Source organism: Oncorhynchus masou, chromosome 15, assembly GCF_036934945.1.
Source record: "Oncorhynchus masou masou isolate Uvic2021 chromosome 15, UVic_Omas_1.1, whole genome shotgun sequence".
In the NCBI taxonomy this organism is placed as follows: Eukaryota; Metazoa; Chordata; class Actinopteri; order Salmoniformes; family Salmonidae; genus Oncorhynchus; species Oncorhynchus masou.
Genome location: NC_088226.1, coordinates 66940046 through 66956145, shown reverse-complemented (window position 1 = coordinate 66956145; position 16100 = coordinate 66940046). Strand labels below are relative to the sequence as shown.

Genomic DNA, 16100 nt, shown 5'->3' with positions numbered 1-16100 from the left:
CGCCACTTAAGTACAGTATGGGCCACTGTTGAACAGTTGCCCTCATCACGTCCATTGAAGTTATTAGTGGCGGTTTAAAGAAAAGTAAACAATGCATTACAGTTTAACAGTAAGGTTTTTAAATAGCCAACTTATCCTTTAATGTAACATTACCCTCTTCTCTCTTGTTATACCAGGGATCCGCTCCTGGGACGTCAGCCTCAAGTCATGTGACCTGGACCATCAGCTGCAGCTGTTTGTGACGCGTCACTCTGCACAGTTCTCCGCAGAGGTTAGAGGTCAGTCAAACCTGGGTCCTGTGACGTCTCACACACACACACACACAGGACAACGTTGGACTATAATGGGCCCTTTTTCGAACTAGCCTGGTCCCAGATTCTGTTTGTTCTACCGTGCCAACTCCTATGTTTTTTTGTCACAACAAACAAAGACAATGACATAGGAGTTTAGATCCAGACCCAGGCTCTTAACACCTAGAGACAAGAATTAATGTCCGAGTAAATAAGATGATGTCTCCCTTATTACTTCAGGTACAGTAGTCTGATGCAAGGTGAGTTGAGTTACTCTGTAGAGTCCTTCCACCTTCACACACATATGAGATGTTTTCTAGCACTACTCAAATGCTTTCACTCATCCAGACTTGTCAGGTGACTAAATCCAATGAGGATTGAGGGGAAGATGTATTTCTTTACTGATAAGTCACAATAATAATATTATTAACATACTTATGTATCTTTATTAGATAAAAATGATCTGTTGAACACAATACTAGGATGGCTTGGGGTTTGAGACTGTAAGGTCAGTAAGTTAATTTTTAAATAACTATTTAATGACATACACGGCGTGGTCCTTAAACGTTTTGTAATATGATTCCACATTTTGTTTGTGTTACAGCCTGAATTTAAAATGGATTATTGTAATTCTTCAAGCGCTGTTAAATTGGTTGTTGATCATTGCTTGACAACCATTTTCAGGTCTTGCCATAAATTTTCAAGCAGATTTAAGTCAAAACTGTAACTCGGCCACTCAGGAACATTCACTGTCTTCTTGGTAATCAACTCCAGCGTAAAATTGGTCTTGTGTTTTAGTTTATTGTCCTGCTGAAAGGTGAATTCATCTCCCAGTGTCTGTTGGAAAGCAGACTGAACCAGGTTTTCCTCTAGGATTTTGCCTGTGCTTGGCTTCATTCTGTTTATTTTGTATCCTGAAAAACTCCCTAGTCCTTAACGATTACAAGCATACCCATAACATGATGCAGCCACCACTATGCTTGAAGATATGGAGAGTAGTAGTCAGCAATGTGTTGTGTTGGATTTGCCCCAAATATCACACTTCATATTCAGGACAAAAAGTGAATTGCTTTTGCAACATTTTTTGCAGTTTTACTTTAGTGCCTTATTGCAAACAGGATGCCTGTTATATTCTGTACAGGATTCCTTCTTTTCCCTCTGTCAATATGGTTAAGGTATTGTGGAGTAACTACAGTGTTGTTCATCCATCCTCACTTTTCTCCTGGCACAACCATTCAACTCTGTAAATGTTTTAAAGTCACCTGCTGGACTCACTCGACTGAGGGACCTTACAGATAATTGTATGTGGTAGTCATTCAAAAATCATCTTAAACACTATTAAACACACAGAGTGAGTCCATGCAACTTATTACATTTTGACTCCTGAACTTATTTCGGCCATAACAAAGGGCTTGAATACTTATTAACTCAAGGCATTTCAGCTTTTCATTTTGAATTCATTTATTTAAAAAAAAAGAAGAAAAACATAATTCCACTTTGACATTATGGGGTATTATGTGTAAGCCAATGACCAAAAACCTACATTTAATCCATTTCAAATGAAATGTAAATTTCTTATCTTTTGTGTCATTATAAGGCATTTGCATTTTACATCAGTTTTCAATATGGACCTCTTGATCCATCTGCGGAGAATCCACAATGTACAGTAACTCAGAATAGATGTTTTTTGAGAAAGATTAAGGGGTCATCAAAGGATTTCTGATTCCTCACCACAGCTACAGTAGGAATATACATATTATGATCTCAAGGCACAGTATTTCAATGCAGTCTGAATTCATTGCTCAAAGATCACATAAACCACACGTGTCCTAAACCACACACACACACACACACACACACACACACACACACACACACACACACACACACACACACACACACACACACACACACACACACACACACACACACACACACACACACACAGTAAATAGGAAACTATGATAGTGATTGATACTTCTACATCGCATCCAGGGGGCTTGACTGCTACTCTGTATTACGCATACGCACACGCACACGCACACACACACACACACACACACACACACACACACACACACACACACACACACACACACACACACACACACACACACACTTCCTGTGATGGTGATTGAGACTTCTACATAGCACCCAAGGGGCTAGACTGCTATCCCATAGCCTCTGTATTAAGTACACACACACGCGCGCGCACGCGCACACACACACACGCACACGTACACGTACACACACTGTAAATAGGAAACGATAGGATACATTGCAACAATGCACTGACAGTAAGTGCTGAGCTATATCGAAGCCAGCAGAAATGACGCAGCATTTTGTCAAGAGAAAGACACATCCAGAGAATGTCCCATCTTATAAAAATGATTATTTTTAGTGGTGTAACATTTATTTTGGACCATCCCTTCCTGGTTTTTCCATGTGGCTCTAAAAGGTGTCGTCATAAATACACACTGACATTGTGCCACATAAAAGTCCTCTCCTCTATCAGAGACCTTGAGCACTGCTTGTATTGGCAGCTTTGATCTAAAGTCGATATTTTCTTAGCGATCCAGTTTCCGAGGACCATTGCACTAAAAGGGGAGGTGGGGGGGGGTGAACTCATTGATTTCGCCAGGGTTTTTGTCCTCATTAGGAAGAAAAAAAAGAAAGATTTGCGTCGTGGGGTGTGGTTTGATGTGGGTGTGTTTGATGTTTGTTATATCCATCCTTGGCAGTTATGGTTGTTTGTTCCTCTTCACTCACCGCAGTTGAGTTCTCTCTGTAGTTGATTATCTCTGTAGTTCAGTTATCGCTGTAGCTGGTTTTCTCTGTAGTTATCTCTGTAGTTGAGTTCTCTGTAGTAGATTATCTCTCTAGTTGAGTTCTCTGTAGTAGATTAGTTCTCTGTAGATTATCTCTTGAGTTCTCTGTATCTGAGTTATTTTTGTCGTTGAGTTATCTGAGTTCTTTGTAGTTAATCTCTGTAGTTGAGTTCTTTGTAGTTGAATATCTCTGTAGTTGAGTTCTCTGTAGTTGAGTAGCCACTGTACTATCTATGACTGGCTAAAGGAATAATAATAATAATAATAATAAGGTGGGATGTTATATTGTTATATATTGTTATATTTGTCTTATTTCACACATCTACAAGTCTGTGTTAATATGCATGTGTGAATTGGAAATGTGTTTTTTTGCTTATCCCAATTCTCCATGAAACACCGAGAGAGTGGGGTCCCAGCCAGTGTCAGTCATTATCACCGGCGATCCTAGAGAAATTAGGGTTAAGTGCCTTGCTCAAGGGCACATCGACAGATTTTTCACCTTGCTGGCTAGGGGATTCGAACTAGCAACATTTATAAAGAACATGTCTGGTTCTTTAACATAACGTTGGGGATGATATATTGTAGCCATGTCTGGTTCTTTATTAACATAACGTTGGGGATGATGTATTGTAGCCATGTCTGGTTCTTTATTAACATAACGTTGGGGATGATGTATTGTAGCCATGTCTGGTTCTTTAACATAACGTTGGGGATGATGTATTGCAGCCATGTCTGGTTCATTGTCTCATGGGTTGATTCTGCTGCTATGATTGGATGCAGCTGTGATTTGATTGATTTGGGTGCTGCCAGGCAACGTTCCTGTGTTTTGTGGGCTTGACTGAAATCTTAATCCAACCCAATGAAAACGGCGACGTCTTCGAATCGTTAAATCTCACAAAATTCTGTTTTGGAAAATTTTAGGACTACAGATTTTTCTGACTACTATCTTTAAAAAAATACATGTTATAACTCGGCAAGTCAGTTAAGACAAATTGTATATTTTTTATTTATTTTACCTTTATTTAACCAGGCAAGTCAGTTAAGAACAAATTCTTATTTTCAATGACGGCCTGGGAACAGTGGGTTAACTGCCTGTTCAGGGGCAGAACGACAGAGCCAGCAAGGTGATGGGGGTAGGTAGAGAGTAGGACTGGGGATGGGGGGTAGGTAGAGAGAAGGACTGGGGATGGGGGGTAGGTAGAGAGAAGGACTGGGGATGGGGGGTAGGTAGAGAGAAGGACTGGGGGATAGAGAAAAGGGGGGGGTAGGTAGAGAGTAGGGCTGGGGATGGGGAGGTAGGTAGAGAGAAGGACTGGGGATGGGGGGTAGGTAGAGAGAAGGACTGGGGATGGGGGGTAGGTAGAGAGAAGGACTGGGGATGGGGGGTAGGTAGAGAGTAGGGCTGGGGATGGGGGGTAGGTAGAGAGAAGGACTGGGGATGGGGGGTAGGTAGAGAGAAGGACTGGGGATGGGGGGTAGGTAGAGAGTAGGGCTGGGGATGGGGGGTAGGTAGAGAGAAGGACTGGGGATGGGGGGTAGGTAGAGAGAAGGACTGGGGATGGGGGGGTAGGTAGAGAGAAGGACTGGGGATGGGGGGGTAGGTAGAGAGTAGGACTGGGGATGGGGGGGTAGGTAGAGAGAAGGACTGGGGATGGCGGGTAGGTAGAGAGAAGGACTGGGGATGGGGGGTAGGTAGAGAGAAGGACTGGGGATGGGGGGTAGGTAGAGAGTAGGGCTGGGGATGGGGGTAGGTGGGGACTGGGGGTAGGTAGAGAGAAGGACTGGGGATGGGGGGTAGGTAGAGAGAAGGACTGGGGATGGGGGGTAGGTAGAGAGAAGGACTGGGGATGGGGGGGTAGGTAGAGAGTAGGACTGGGGATGGGGGGGGGTAGGTAGAGAGAAGGACTGGGGATGGGGGTAGGTAGAGAGAAGGACTGGGGATGGGGGGGGGTAAGTAGAGAGTAGGACTGGGGATGGGGGGTAAGTAGAGAGAAGGACTGGGGATGGGGGGGTAAGTAGAGAGTAGGGCTGGGGATGGGGGGTAGGTAGAGAGAAGGACTGGGGATGGGGGGGTAGGTAGAGAGTAGGAATGGGGCTATGGATTGCATTCGGCTACAGCGCAGATCAATGGCATTGGATGGGGAGGGGAATTCAACACTACAGATATATTTAATGGGATCATGTTGCTCAGAGTCGATGAAAAACACCCAGGGACTGATTTCCCGGATACACATGAAGTCCTGGACTAAAAATCAATGTCCACGTCCACAAAGTGAAGGCTAGTCTTAATATCTTCGAGCATGACACAACCAAAGACTTGGGAATGCATCTGGAAAATGTGGTGTCATTTATGTTGTGGAACAATACATGACTCATATTGTCAGCAGTGTGGCCTTGAAGATCCAATGCAGCTGTTATTATACATCAAATTGTTCCTGGGTAACAATGGAGTATCTTACTGTGACTGTTTTGAATTCAAAATGGTTAAAAAAAGAAGTTTTTTATCAAAGTGCAATTTCTCAAGCAAGAATTGTGCTACATTCTTAGAAATTCAAATAAAATTTTATTGGTCACATACACATGGTTATCAGATGTTAATGCGAGTGTAGCGAAATGCTTGTGCTACGTTCTTAGAAATTATGGTGCCATTGGGATCGCCACCTGTGACATTTCCTTTCAGGTCCTTTAGAGCAGTCTTCCTGACTGACTCCTTCTAACCACATTTAGTGACCTTGGATTGTTGAGTTGGCGCCCTCAAGTGTCGGATGTTAGAAGTGCAGCAGCTCTCCTATTGGTCTCCTCAGCTGGAACGCATGTCTGCAGCATATGTGGCACCTTGCTGTGTTTATTTTTAATTTTGTTCAATCTGTTTATTCGTTTTGGGATCTGTCCTCTACAATCAAAATTAAATGTTGTTTTTACATATTTTTCTTTTCTTGTTACATTCTACACACATGGCATTTTTTATATATTTTTATTTTACACTAGTTATATAGCAAGAATAAAGTAATTTGATATTTTGATATAAATCTTGTTTAGTCATAACTACTATCGAACACCTTATCACCTTAATCCCATCCCCCTCAGCTACTCTCAGTCCATCCCACATATCACCTTAATCCCACCCCTCAGGTACTCTCAGTCCATCCCACATATCACCTTAATCCCACCCCTCAGCTACTCTCAGTCCATCCCACATATCACCATAACCCCACCCCTCAGCTACTCTCAGTCCATCCCACATATCACCTTAATCCCACCCCTCAGCTACTCTCAGTCCATCCCACATATCACCTTAATCCCACCCCTCAGCTACTCTCAGTCCATCCCACATATCACCTTAATCCCACCCCTCAGCTACTCTCAGTCCATCCCACCTATCACCTTAACCCCTCCATCCCACCTCAGCAGCTACTCTCAGTCCATCCCACCTATCACCTTAACCCCACCCCTCAGCTACTCTCAGTCCATCCCACATATCACCTTAATCCCACCCCTCAGCTACTCTCAGTCCATCCCACATATCACCTTAATCCCACCCCTCATCAGTCCATCCCACATATCACCTTAACCCCACCCCTCAGCTACTCTCAGTCCATCCCACATATCACCATAACCCCACCCCTCAGCTACTCTCAGTCCATCCCACATATCACCATAACCCCACCCCTCAGCTACTCTCAGTCCATCCCACATATCACCTTAATCCCATCCCAGTCCATCCCACATATCACCTTAACCCCACCCCTACTTTCAGTCCACCATAACCCCACCCCCTCAGCTACTTTCATCCAACATATCACCATAACCCCACCCCTCAGCTACTCTCAGTCCATCCCACATATCACCTTAACCCCACCCCCCCTCAGCTCACTCTCAGTCCATCCCACCTATCACCTTAACCCCACCCCTCAGCTACTCTCAGTCCATCCCACCTTACCCCTCAGCCTCAGTCCAACCTATCCCACCCCTCAGCTACTCTCAGTCCATCCCACATATCATATCTACTCTCAGTCCATCCCACCTATCACCACCCCTCAGCTACTCTCAGTCCATCCCACCTATCACCTTAACCCCACCCCTCAGCTACTCTCAGTCCATCCCACCTATCACCTTAACCCCTCCCCTCAGTCCATCCCACCTATCACCTACCCCCCCCTCAGCTACTCTCAGTCCATCCCACCTATCACCTTAACCCCACCCCCTCAGCTACTCTCAGTCCATCCCACCTATCACCTTAACCCCACCCCTCAGCTACTCTCAGTCCATCCCACCTATCACCTTAACCCCACCCCTCAGCTATTCTCAGTCCATCCCATCTATCACCTTAACCCCACCCCTCAGCTACTCTCAGTCCATCCCACCTATCACCTTAACCCCTCCCCTCAGCTACTCTCAGTCCATCCCACCTATCACCTTAACCCCTCCCCTCAGCTACTCTCAGTCCATCCCACATATCTCTGTAAACCACCCTCTGATTTCCATGTGCTATATATTTTTCAACAGTACTGTGATGTTTCACATAAATTCTGAACCTGTCTAGTCATATAGTATCTACAGATTGTAACTAAAGATACATATTTTTACTAAAAGTATTATTATATTGTTGATTGAGTGACTATGGTTTTCCAAATCTCCCAACAGTGCTACTTGTAGTGTTAATTTTAGTTAAATGTTGTGATTTTTCAGCCATTCTTCAACCCGTGACCAGAAACAAGCTACAATACCAAAATAAGTGATCTATTGATTGTCTCTTCATAGCAAAATCTGCAGAGCTGAGATGGTTGTATGCCCCATACATAACATTCTGTTTGTGGGGCCTCCCGAGTGGTGTAGGGGTCTAAAGCACTGCATCGCGAGTGCTTGAGGCGTCACTACAGCCCTGGGTTCAATCACATGCTGTGTCACAAGTGGCTGTGACCAGGAGACCAATGAGGTGGTGCAATGAGGTTGTTTCCTTGTCCCATCATGACTCCTATGGCGGGCTGAGTGCCTGCAAGCTGACTCTTGGCTGGTGTTTCCTTTGACAGATTGGTGCGGCTTGGCAGACTCGTGTTTTGGACACAGATGAAGCATTGTCCTGGACTGAAAATCAATGTCCAAGTCCACAAAGTTCTAGTCTTAACGAGCTGAATGCTCTCGTGAAAAAGGGGTAAAAGTACAACAGAAAAAAAAAACATTCTGTTTGTGGAAAGAATTTTGCGTAATAATTTAAATTGGAAAACTTTTGAATCAAGCGTTGTTTTGTATATCATTTCATAAACCACGTGCCATGGAATAGGCACATCGAAAATCTTGTCCCAACTATTTTGCCACCTGTATGGCACTGCGTTCAACATTTTGGTCCTCAATTAAAACTGAATTGTTTTTATTTTTTTATTATTATTATTTTTGGGGTCTTTAATAAAGGGCAAAAAAACACGTTTCCTACCTTCTCCCTCTTCCACTTACCTCCTCCATTTTTGTGTTAATGCTGCAAACAGTTATTTGTAATTTTGGATAAAGCAAACATTTCAATTTATGTTTGTTAACTGCACATGTGACATAACTCCACCTTCTCTATTCATAATATCATTAACAAAGAGAATTCATATAATTAGTAATTTTTTTAATAAATATTTATTTTTTTATTTTTTTATCAATTAGTATATTTGAATTAAACCACATAATTAAAAAAATATTTGTTCTGTCTTTTCTAGAGAATTAAACTGGAATTGCAACCAGCTTTTTCTGTCTTGTTTTAGAAAAGACGATATTTTGAAAAAGGTTCCATTTTCAATAAACTGAAAGTGAGAGGTTTTAATCTGGATTAATGGAAAAAAGACCACACTTTCTCCCACCTGCTGACAGATCAAAAATGATTTGACTGCTGCTAAACTGTGCAGTATCCTTTCTGGTGGGCTCAACCCCCCCCCCCAACACCCTACAGTGAAGCAAGCTATGAGGCATGGATTACCGTCAGCATTTTACTCTTATCAAATCCCCTATGCCTCTAGGTTTAGGTCCCAAAATATCTGCCTTGTAGCATGGTTCACATGTAAAGGTAATTTCCGATTGAGCCGACATTTGCAGCGTTTACCTTGAATGTAGTCTCCACGACCGCTGGAACATTGCATTTAATTGCCAATCGCACAATACAGCGGATTTTCAGCACTACGGTTTTAATTAAGGCCTTAGTTACACCACACCGATACACACGGAGGTGTGTAGGCTGAGCCACACATGGCGATGGCTCTCAAACGTTTCCCGTCAACAGAATTGGCTCCATTTCCTCCCAAACTATCAAACAGCTATGTGAGCAGTGGGCTATGGGAAATGAGGGCGGATGCAGGCTTCAATGCCCAAAAGGCCTATGGGGTGGTTTAAAGTGAGAGGACATTTTATTCTTTCAGTAAAAGGGAAAGAAAGAGCGAGGTGGAAGCAGCTTTAATTGCCGTACATGTCCACAGGTGGAGAGGAGAGATGAGATGTGTGTGTGTGTCAGATACAGTAAGCTCTGTAATAACAATCCCCACTAAGTAGATCACCCCGGCCGTCCTATAATCTAAGCTAGGTGCCCTCAATCTCACACAAATGATCAAGGAACCTACCAGGTACAACCCTAAATCTGTAAGCATGGGCACCCTCATAGATATCATCCTGACCAACTTGCACTCTAAATTCACCTCTGCTGTTTTCAACCAGGATCTCAGCGATCACTGCCTCATTACCTGTGTCCGTTATGGGTCCGTGGTCAAACAACCACCCCTCATCGCTGTCAAAACGCTCCCTAAAACACTTCTGCAAGCAGGCCTTTCTAATCGACCTGGCCCGGGTATCCTGGAAGGATATTGACCTCATCCCATCAGTAGAGGATGCCTGGTTGTTCTTTAAATGTGCTTTCCTCACCATCTTAAATAAGCATGCTCCTTTCAAAAAATGTTGAACTAAGAACAGATTGGTTCACTCCAGACTTGACTGCCCTTGACCAGCACAAAAACATCCTGTGGTGTGCTGCACAAACATCGAATAGTCCCCGCGATATGCAACTTTTCAGGGAAGTCAGGAACCAATATACATAGTCAGTTAGGAAAGCAAAGGCTAGCTTTTTCAAACAGAAATTTGTATCCTGCGGCACTAATTCCAAAAAGTTCTGGGACACTGTAAAGTCCATGGAGAATAAGAGCACCTCCTCCCTGCTGCCCACCACACTGAGATTAGGAAACACTCACCACCGATAAATCCACAATAATCAAGAATTGCAATAAACATTTCTCTACGGCTGGCCATGCTTTCCACCTGGCTACCCCTATCCCGGCCAACAGCTCTGCACCGCCCGCAGCAACTGGCCCAAGCCCCCCCTGCTTCTCCTTCACCCAAATCCAGACAGCTGATGTTCTGATAGAGCTGCAAAATCTGGACCCCTACAAATCAGCTGGGCTAGACAATCTGGACCCTCTGTCCCTAAAATTGTAACAACCCCTATTACTAGTCTGTTCAACCTCTCTTTCGTATCGTCTGAGATTCCTAAAGATTGGTAAGCGGCCGCGGTAATCCACATCTTCAAAGGGGAGACACTCTAGACCCAAAATGTTAAATACCTATATCCATCCTGCCCTGCCTTTCTAAAATCTCCGAAAGCCAAGTGAACAAACAGATCACCGACCATTTCGAATCCCACTGTACCTTCTCCGCAATGGAATCCGGTTTCCGAGCTGGTCATTGGTGCACCTCAGCCACGCTCAAGGTCCTAAACGATATCATAACCGCCATCGATAAAATACATTACTGTGCAGCCATCTTCATCGACCTTGCTAAGGCTTTCGACTCTATTAATCACTTTATTCTTATCGGCAGACTCAACAGCCATGGTTACTCAAATGACTGCCTCACCTGGTTCATTAACTACTTCTCAGATAGAGTTCAGTGTGTCAAATCGGAGAGCCTGTTGTCCGGACCTCTGGAAGTCTCTATGGGGGTGCCACAGGGTTCAATTCTCGGGCCGACTCTTTTCTCTGTATACATCAATGATGTCGCTCTTCTTGCTGGTGATTCTCTGCTCCACCTCTACACAGACGACACCATTCTGTATACTTCTGGCCCTTCTTTGGACACTGTGTTAACTAACCTCCAGATGAGCTTCAATGCCACACAACACTCTTTCCATGGCCTACAACTGCTCTTAAATGCAAGTAAAACTATATGCATGCCCTTCAACCGATTGCTGCCCGCACCCGCCCGGCTGACTAGCATCACTACTCTGTACGATTCTGACTTAGAATATGGGGACAACTATAAATACCTAGGTGTCTGGTTAGACTGTAAACTCTCCTTCCAGACTCATATTAAGCATCTCCAATCCAAAATCAAATCTAAAATCGGCGTCCTATTTCGCAACAAAGCCTTCTTCACTCATGCTGCCAAACATATCCTCGTAAAACTGACTATCCTACCGATCCTTGACTTCGACGATGTCATTTCCAAAATAGCCTCCAACACTCTACTCAGCAAATTGGATGCTGTCTATCACAGTGCCATCCATTTTGTCACCAAAGCCCCATATACTACCCACCACTGCGATCTGTATGCTCTCGTTGGCTGATCCTCGCTACATATTCGTCGCCAAACCCACTGGCTCCAGGTCATCTAGAAGTCTTTGCTAGGTAAAACTCTGCTTATCTCAGCTCACTGGTCACCATAGCAACACCCAAACGGACCACGTGCTCCAGCAGGTATGTCTCACTGGTCATCCCCAAAGACAACACCTCTTTTGGCTGCCTTTCTTTCCAGTTCTCTGCTGCCAATGACTGGAATGAATTGCAAAAATCACTGAAGTTGGAGACTTATATCTCCCTCACTAACTTTAAGCATCAGCTGTCAGAGCAGCTTAATGATTGCTGCAGCTGTACACAGCCCATCTGTAAATAGCCCATCCAACCAACTACCTACCTCATCCCCATATTTGTTTTTCTGCTCTTTTGCACAGTAGTATTTCTGCTTAGTAGTATTTCTACAGAAGTATTTCACATCCTCATCTTCATATCTATCACTCCAGTGTTAATTACTAAATTGTAATTACTTCGCCACTATGGCCTATTTATTGCCTTACCTCCCTACTTCATTTGCACACACTGTATACAGATTTTCTATTGTGTTATTGACTGTATGTTAGGGTTAGGGTTTTTAATCCTATGTGTTGTTGTTTTTTTCGCGCTGCTTTGCTATATCTTGGCCAGGCCGCAGTTGTAAATGAGAACTTGTTAAATAAAGGTGAAATAATGATAATTTTTTTAATTAGATGAGATGGTTCCATAATGATAACACAGAACAAAATATGATAGGATATGGTAGGACAGGGGTATCCAACAGGTTGATCGCAGCCCACATAAGAGACCCTAACCCTAACCCAAACAGTTCTGAATGTACATGCAATTTTCCACAGCAAACTGTCATTAACAAATCTCACAACTATCAGATTAGCTACTATCTAATCAAACTTTGACATAATCCTACCACTGGTTAGCCGCTATTGGCTTAAAAAGTCAAACATAACACAATATCTGCCAATTAATTTCCAGCAAAATTGCCCATCTGTCTGTGTGGTGCGCGCGTTTGTCTATCACTCTGTGTGAAGCCAGTTGATGTGATAACCGTCTTGTGGGTTGACAGCAGTGGTGGGAAAAGTACCCAATTATCATACTTGAGTAGAAGTAAGGATACCTTAATAGAAAATAACTCAAGTAAAAGTGAAATTCACCCAGTAAAATACCACTTGAGTAAAAGTCTAGAAGTATATGGTTTTAAATATACTTAAGTATCAAAAGTAAATGTACTTGCTAAAATATACTTAAGTATCAAAAGTAAAAGTATAAATTATTTCACGTTCCTTATATTAAGCAAACCAGACAGCACGGTTTTCTTGTCATTTACGGACAGATGAGGGAACACCCCAACACTCAGAAATAATTTACAAACTAAGCATTCAAAATGTAACAAGTACTTTTGGTTGTCAGGGAAAATGTATGGAGTAAAAAGTACATACTTTTATCTAGTAATGTAGTGAAGTAAAAGTACAATTTTTACTTAAGTATTTTACACCACAGGTTGACAGAAATACTTTCCCCAAAACCTTCTCAATTAAATGTTAACTGCAAAGTAGGCTTTCCTGGCAGAAGTATATCATGAGTAATTATATAATTTGTATCTAATATTATTTATTTGCTAACTTTGCCATGAAATGAGCAGCAGCAGTACAGAACCAGCGCTAGACCGGAATATTCGATGGCATATTCCTCACTCGCCAGATGTACGATTAAAGTGCCAGATGCACAATTAAAGGGCCAGATGCACAATTAAAGGGCCAGGTGAGCATTTAAAGGGCCAGATGCACAATTAAAGGGCCAGGTGAGCATTTAAAGGGCCAGGTGCACAATTAAAGGGCCAGGTGAGCATTTAAAGGGCCAGGTGCACAATTAAAGGGCCAGGTGAGCATTTAAAGGGCCAGGTGCACAATTGAAGAGGAATTAAGCCCAGAAATCAAAATGTGTTCATTTTCTTCCAGACCGAAAACAAAAAAAGTTGTAAATGTGATTTAAGCATTGACATCAACTCAGAACGTTCAATTTTGTTGTTTCTATATAAAAATAATTAGGGCGAGAGTGTAAAACAAAAATGTAAAAAATCACAGATTTTATAGCCCCCCTTAGTTGTTTATTAACCATTATTTTACCAGGTTATATTGACAGAAACATAGTACTTTCACTTGGACACTAAGGACTAGGGGATGAGTTGACAACATAGTGCACTACTTTCTCTTGGACACTAAGGACTAGGGGATGAGTTGACAACATAGTGCACTACTTTCTCTTGGACACTAAGGACCAGGGGATGAGTTGACAACATAGTGCACTACTTTCTCTTGGACACTAAGGACCAGGGGATGAGTTGACAACATAGTGCACTACTTTCTCTTGGACACTAAGGACCAGGGGATGAGTTGACAACATAGTAAGGACTAGGGGATGACTGACAACATAGTTACTCTTGGACACTAAGGACCAGGGGATGAGTTGACAACATAGTGCACTACTTTCTCTTGGACACTAAGGACTAGGGGATGAGTTGACAACATAGTGCACTACTTTCTCTTGGACACTAAGGACCAGGGGATGAGTTGACAACATAGTGCACTACTTTCTCTTGGACACCAGGGGATGAGTTATAGGACTACTTTCTCTTGGGGGATGAGTTGACAACATAGTGCACTACTTTCTCTTGGAAACTAAGGACTAGGGGATGAGTTGACAACATAGTGCACTACTTTCTCTTGGACACTAAGGACTAGGGGATGAGTTGACAACATAGTGCACTACTTTCTCTTGGACACTAAGGACCAGGGGATGAGTTGACAACATAGTGCACTACTTTCTCTTGGACACTAAGGACATAGGGGATGAGTTGACAACATAGTGCACTACTTTCTCTTGGACACTAAGGACCAGGGGATGAGTTGACAACATAGTGCACTACTTTCTCTTGGACACTAAGGACCAGGGGATGAGTTGACAACATAGTGCACTACTTTCTCTTGGACACTAAGGACTAGGGGATGAGTTGACAACATAGTGCACTACTGGAAACTAAGGACTAGGGGATGAGTTGACAACATAGTCTCTTGGACACTAAGGACTAGGGGATGAGTTGACAACATAGTGCACTACTTTCTCTTGGACACTAAGGACCAGGGGATGAGTTGACAACATAGTGCACTACTTTCTCTTGGACACTAAGGACCAGGGGATGAGTTGACAACATAGTGCACTACTTTCTCTTGGACACTAAGGACCGGGGGAAGTGTTGACAACATAGTGCACTACTTTCTCTTGGACACTAAGGACCAGGGGAAGTGTTGAGAACATAGTGCACTACTTTCTCTTGGACACTAAGGACCAGGGGAAGTGTTGACAACATAGTGCACTACTTTCTCTTGGACACTAAGGACCGGGGAAGAGTTGCAGGGGAGAAGTGAAGAATGTTCCTATTTGGAAGCTTAACATAATAGAAAAGGTTGGAGTCCATAGGGTAGGATATGCTAAGATAGGATAGGATTCTAAGATAGGATAGGATACAATACCATACTTTGGTCCATTATTTATCTTAGGTTGACAGTAACAAGAAGACACAATCTCAGGAAACCCACTAAACCGGTACATACTGTACATTATATTAATTTTACAGTGTCTCCAATTAATTGAAAATGAATAAATAAATAAAAACACTGCCATTTTTTTAATACCAAAAGGATATTTTGAACTTCAAAATAACCTCTGCAAAAACAACAATTGTGTTTTTGCCAACTAATGATGTCCTTTGAAGCAGGAAACGTGCCCCAACACGTATCTGGAAATCCAGACCTACACACAGAACATCATTATCATAATCACACAGTGTGTGACATGACAGAGGTCAGAGGTTGACCTGAGGGCAGCGGTGGGGTGATGATTAATAAGATACCTGGTCAATTGGTTCCAATTTGCTTGGTTGAATCCGTGTTCCTCTTCTTCAGCCATGTTACCATGGTGACCAGGATGACACCACATTGACCCTGACATTGACCCCTGGGGGTCCCAGCAGACACTATATGGGTGACAGGGACAACTAAAGTAAACTAAAGCAAATACACAAATTACATTACCGCACTAAATGCATGACCAAAGCTACGGAACAACCAACCACTCCTTATTACCTGTGACCTTCTGCAGATGAGGGGTGATGCTTGGCCTTGACAGGGGCATGTTTGTAAAGGAGTTCTGAATCTCAACCGCTGGTTGACAGGGTCATGGTTGACAGGGATATGGTTGACAGGGACATGGTTGACAGGGACATGGTTGACAGGATCATGTTTGACAGGGACATGGTTGACAGGGACATGGTTGACAGGGTCATGGTTGACAGGGACATGGTTGACAGGGACATGGGACTGGGCAATGGTTGACAGGGTCAT

At 43.1% G+C, this 16100-nt stretch overlaps 1 protein-coding gene across 1 annotated transcript in view; it reads left to right on the top strand.

Annotated features, from left to right (window-relative positions):
• map1ab (microtubule-associated protein 1Ab) overlaps nucleotides 1-16100 on the top strand; it is an 88839-nt gene that overhangs the window by 14703 nt on the left and 58036 nt on the right. Inside the window, exon 2 of the mRNA XM_064990317.1 lies at nucleotides 177-278. Within this exon, the coding sequence (XP_064846389.1) occupies nucleotides 177-278 (102 nt within the window). The remainder of the gene's footprint in view (nucleotides 1-176; nucleotides 279-16100) is intronic.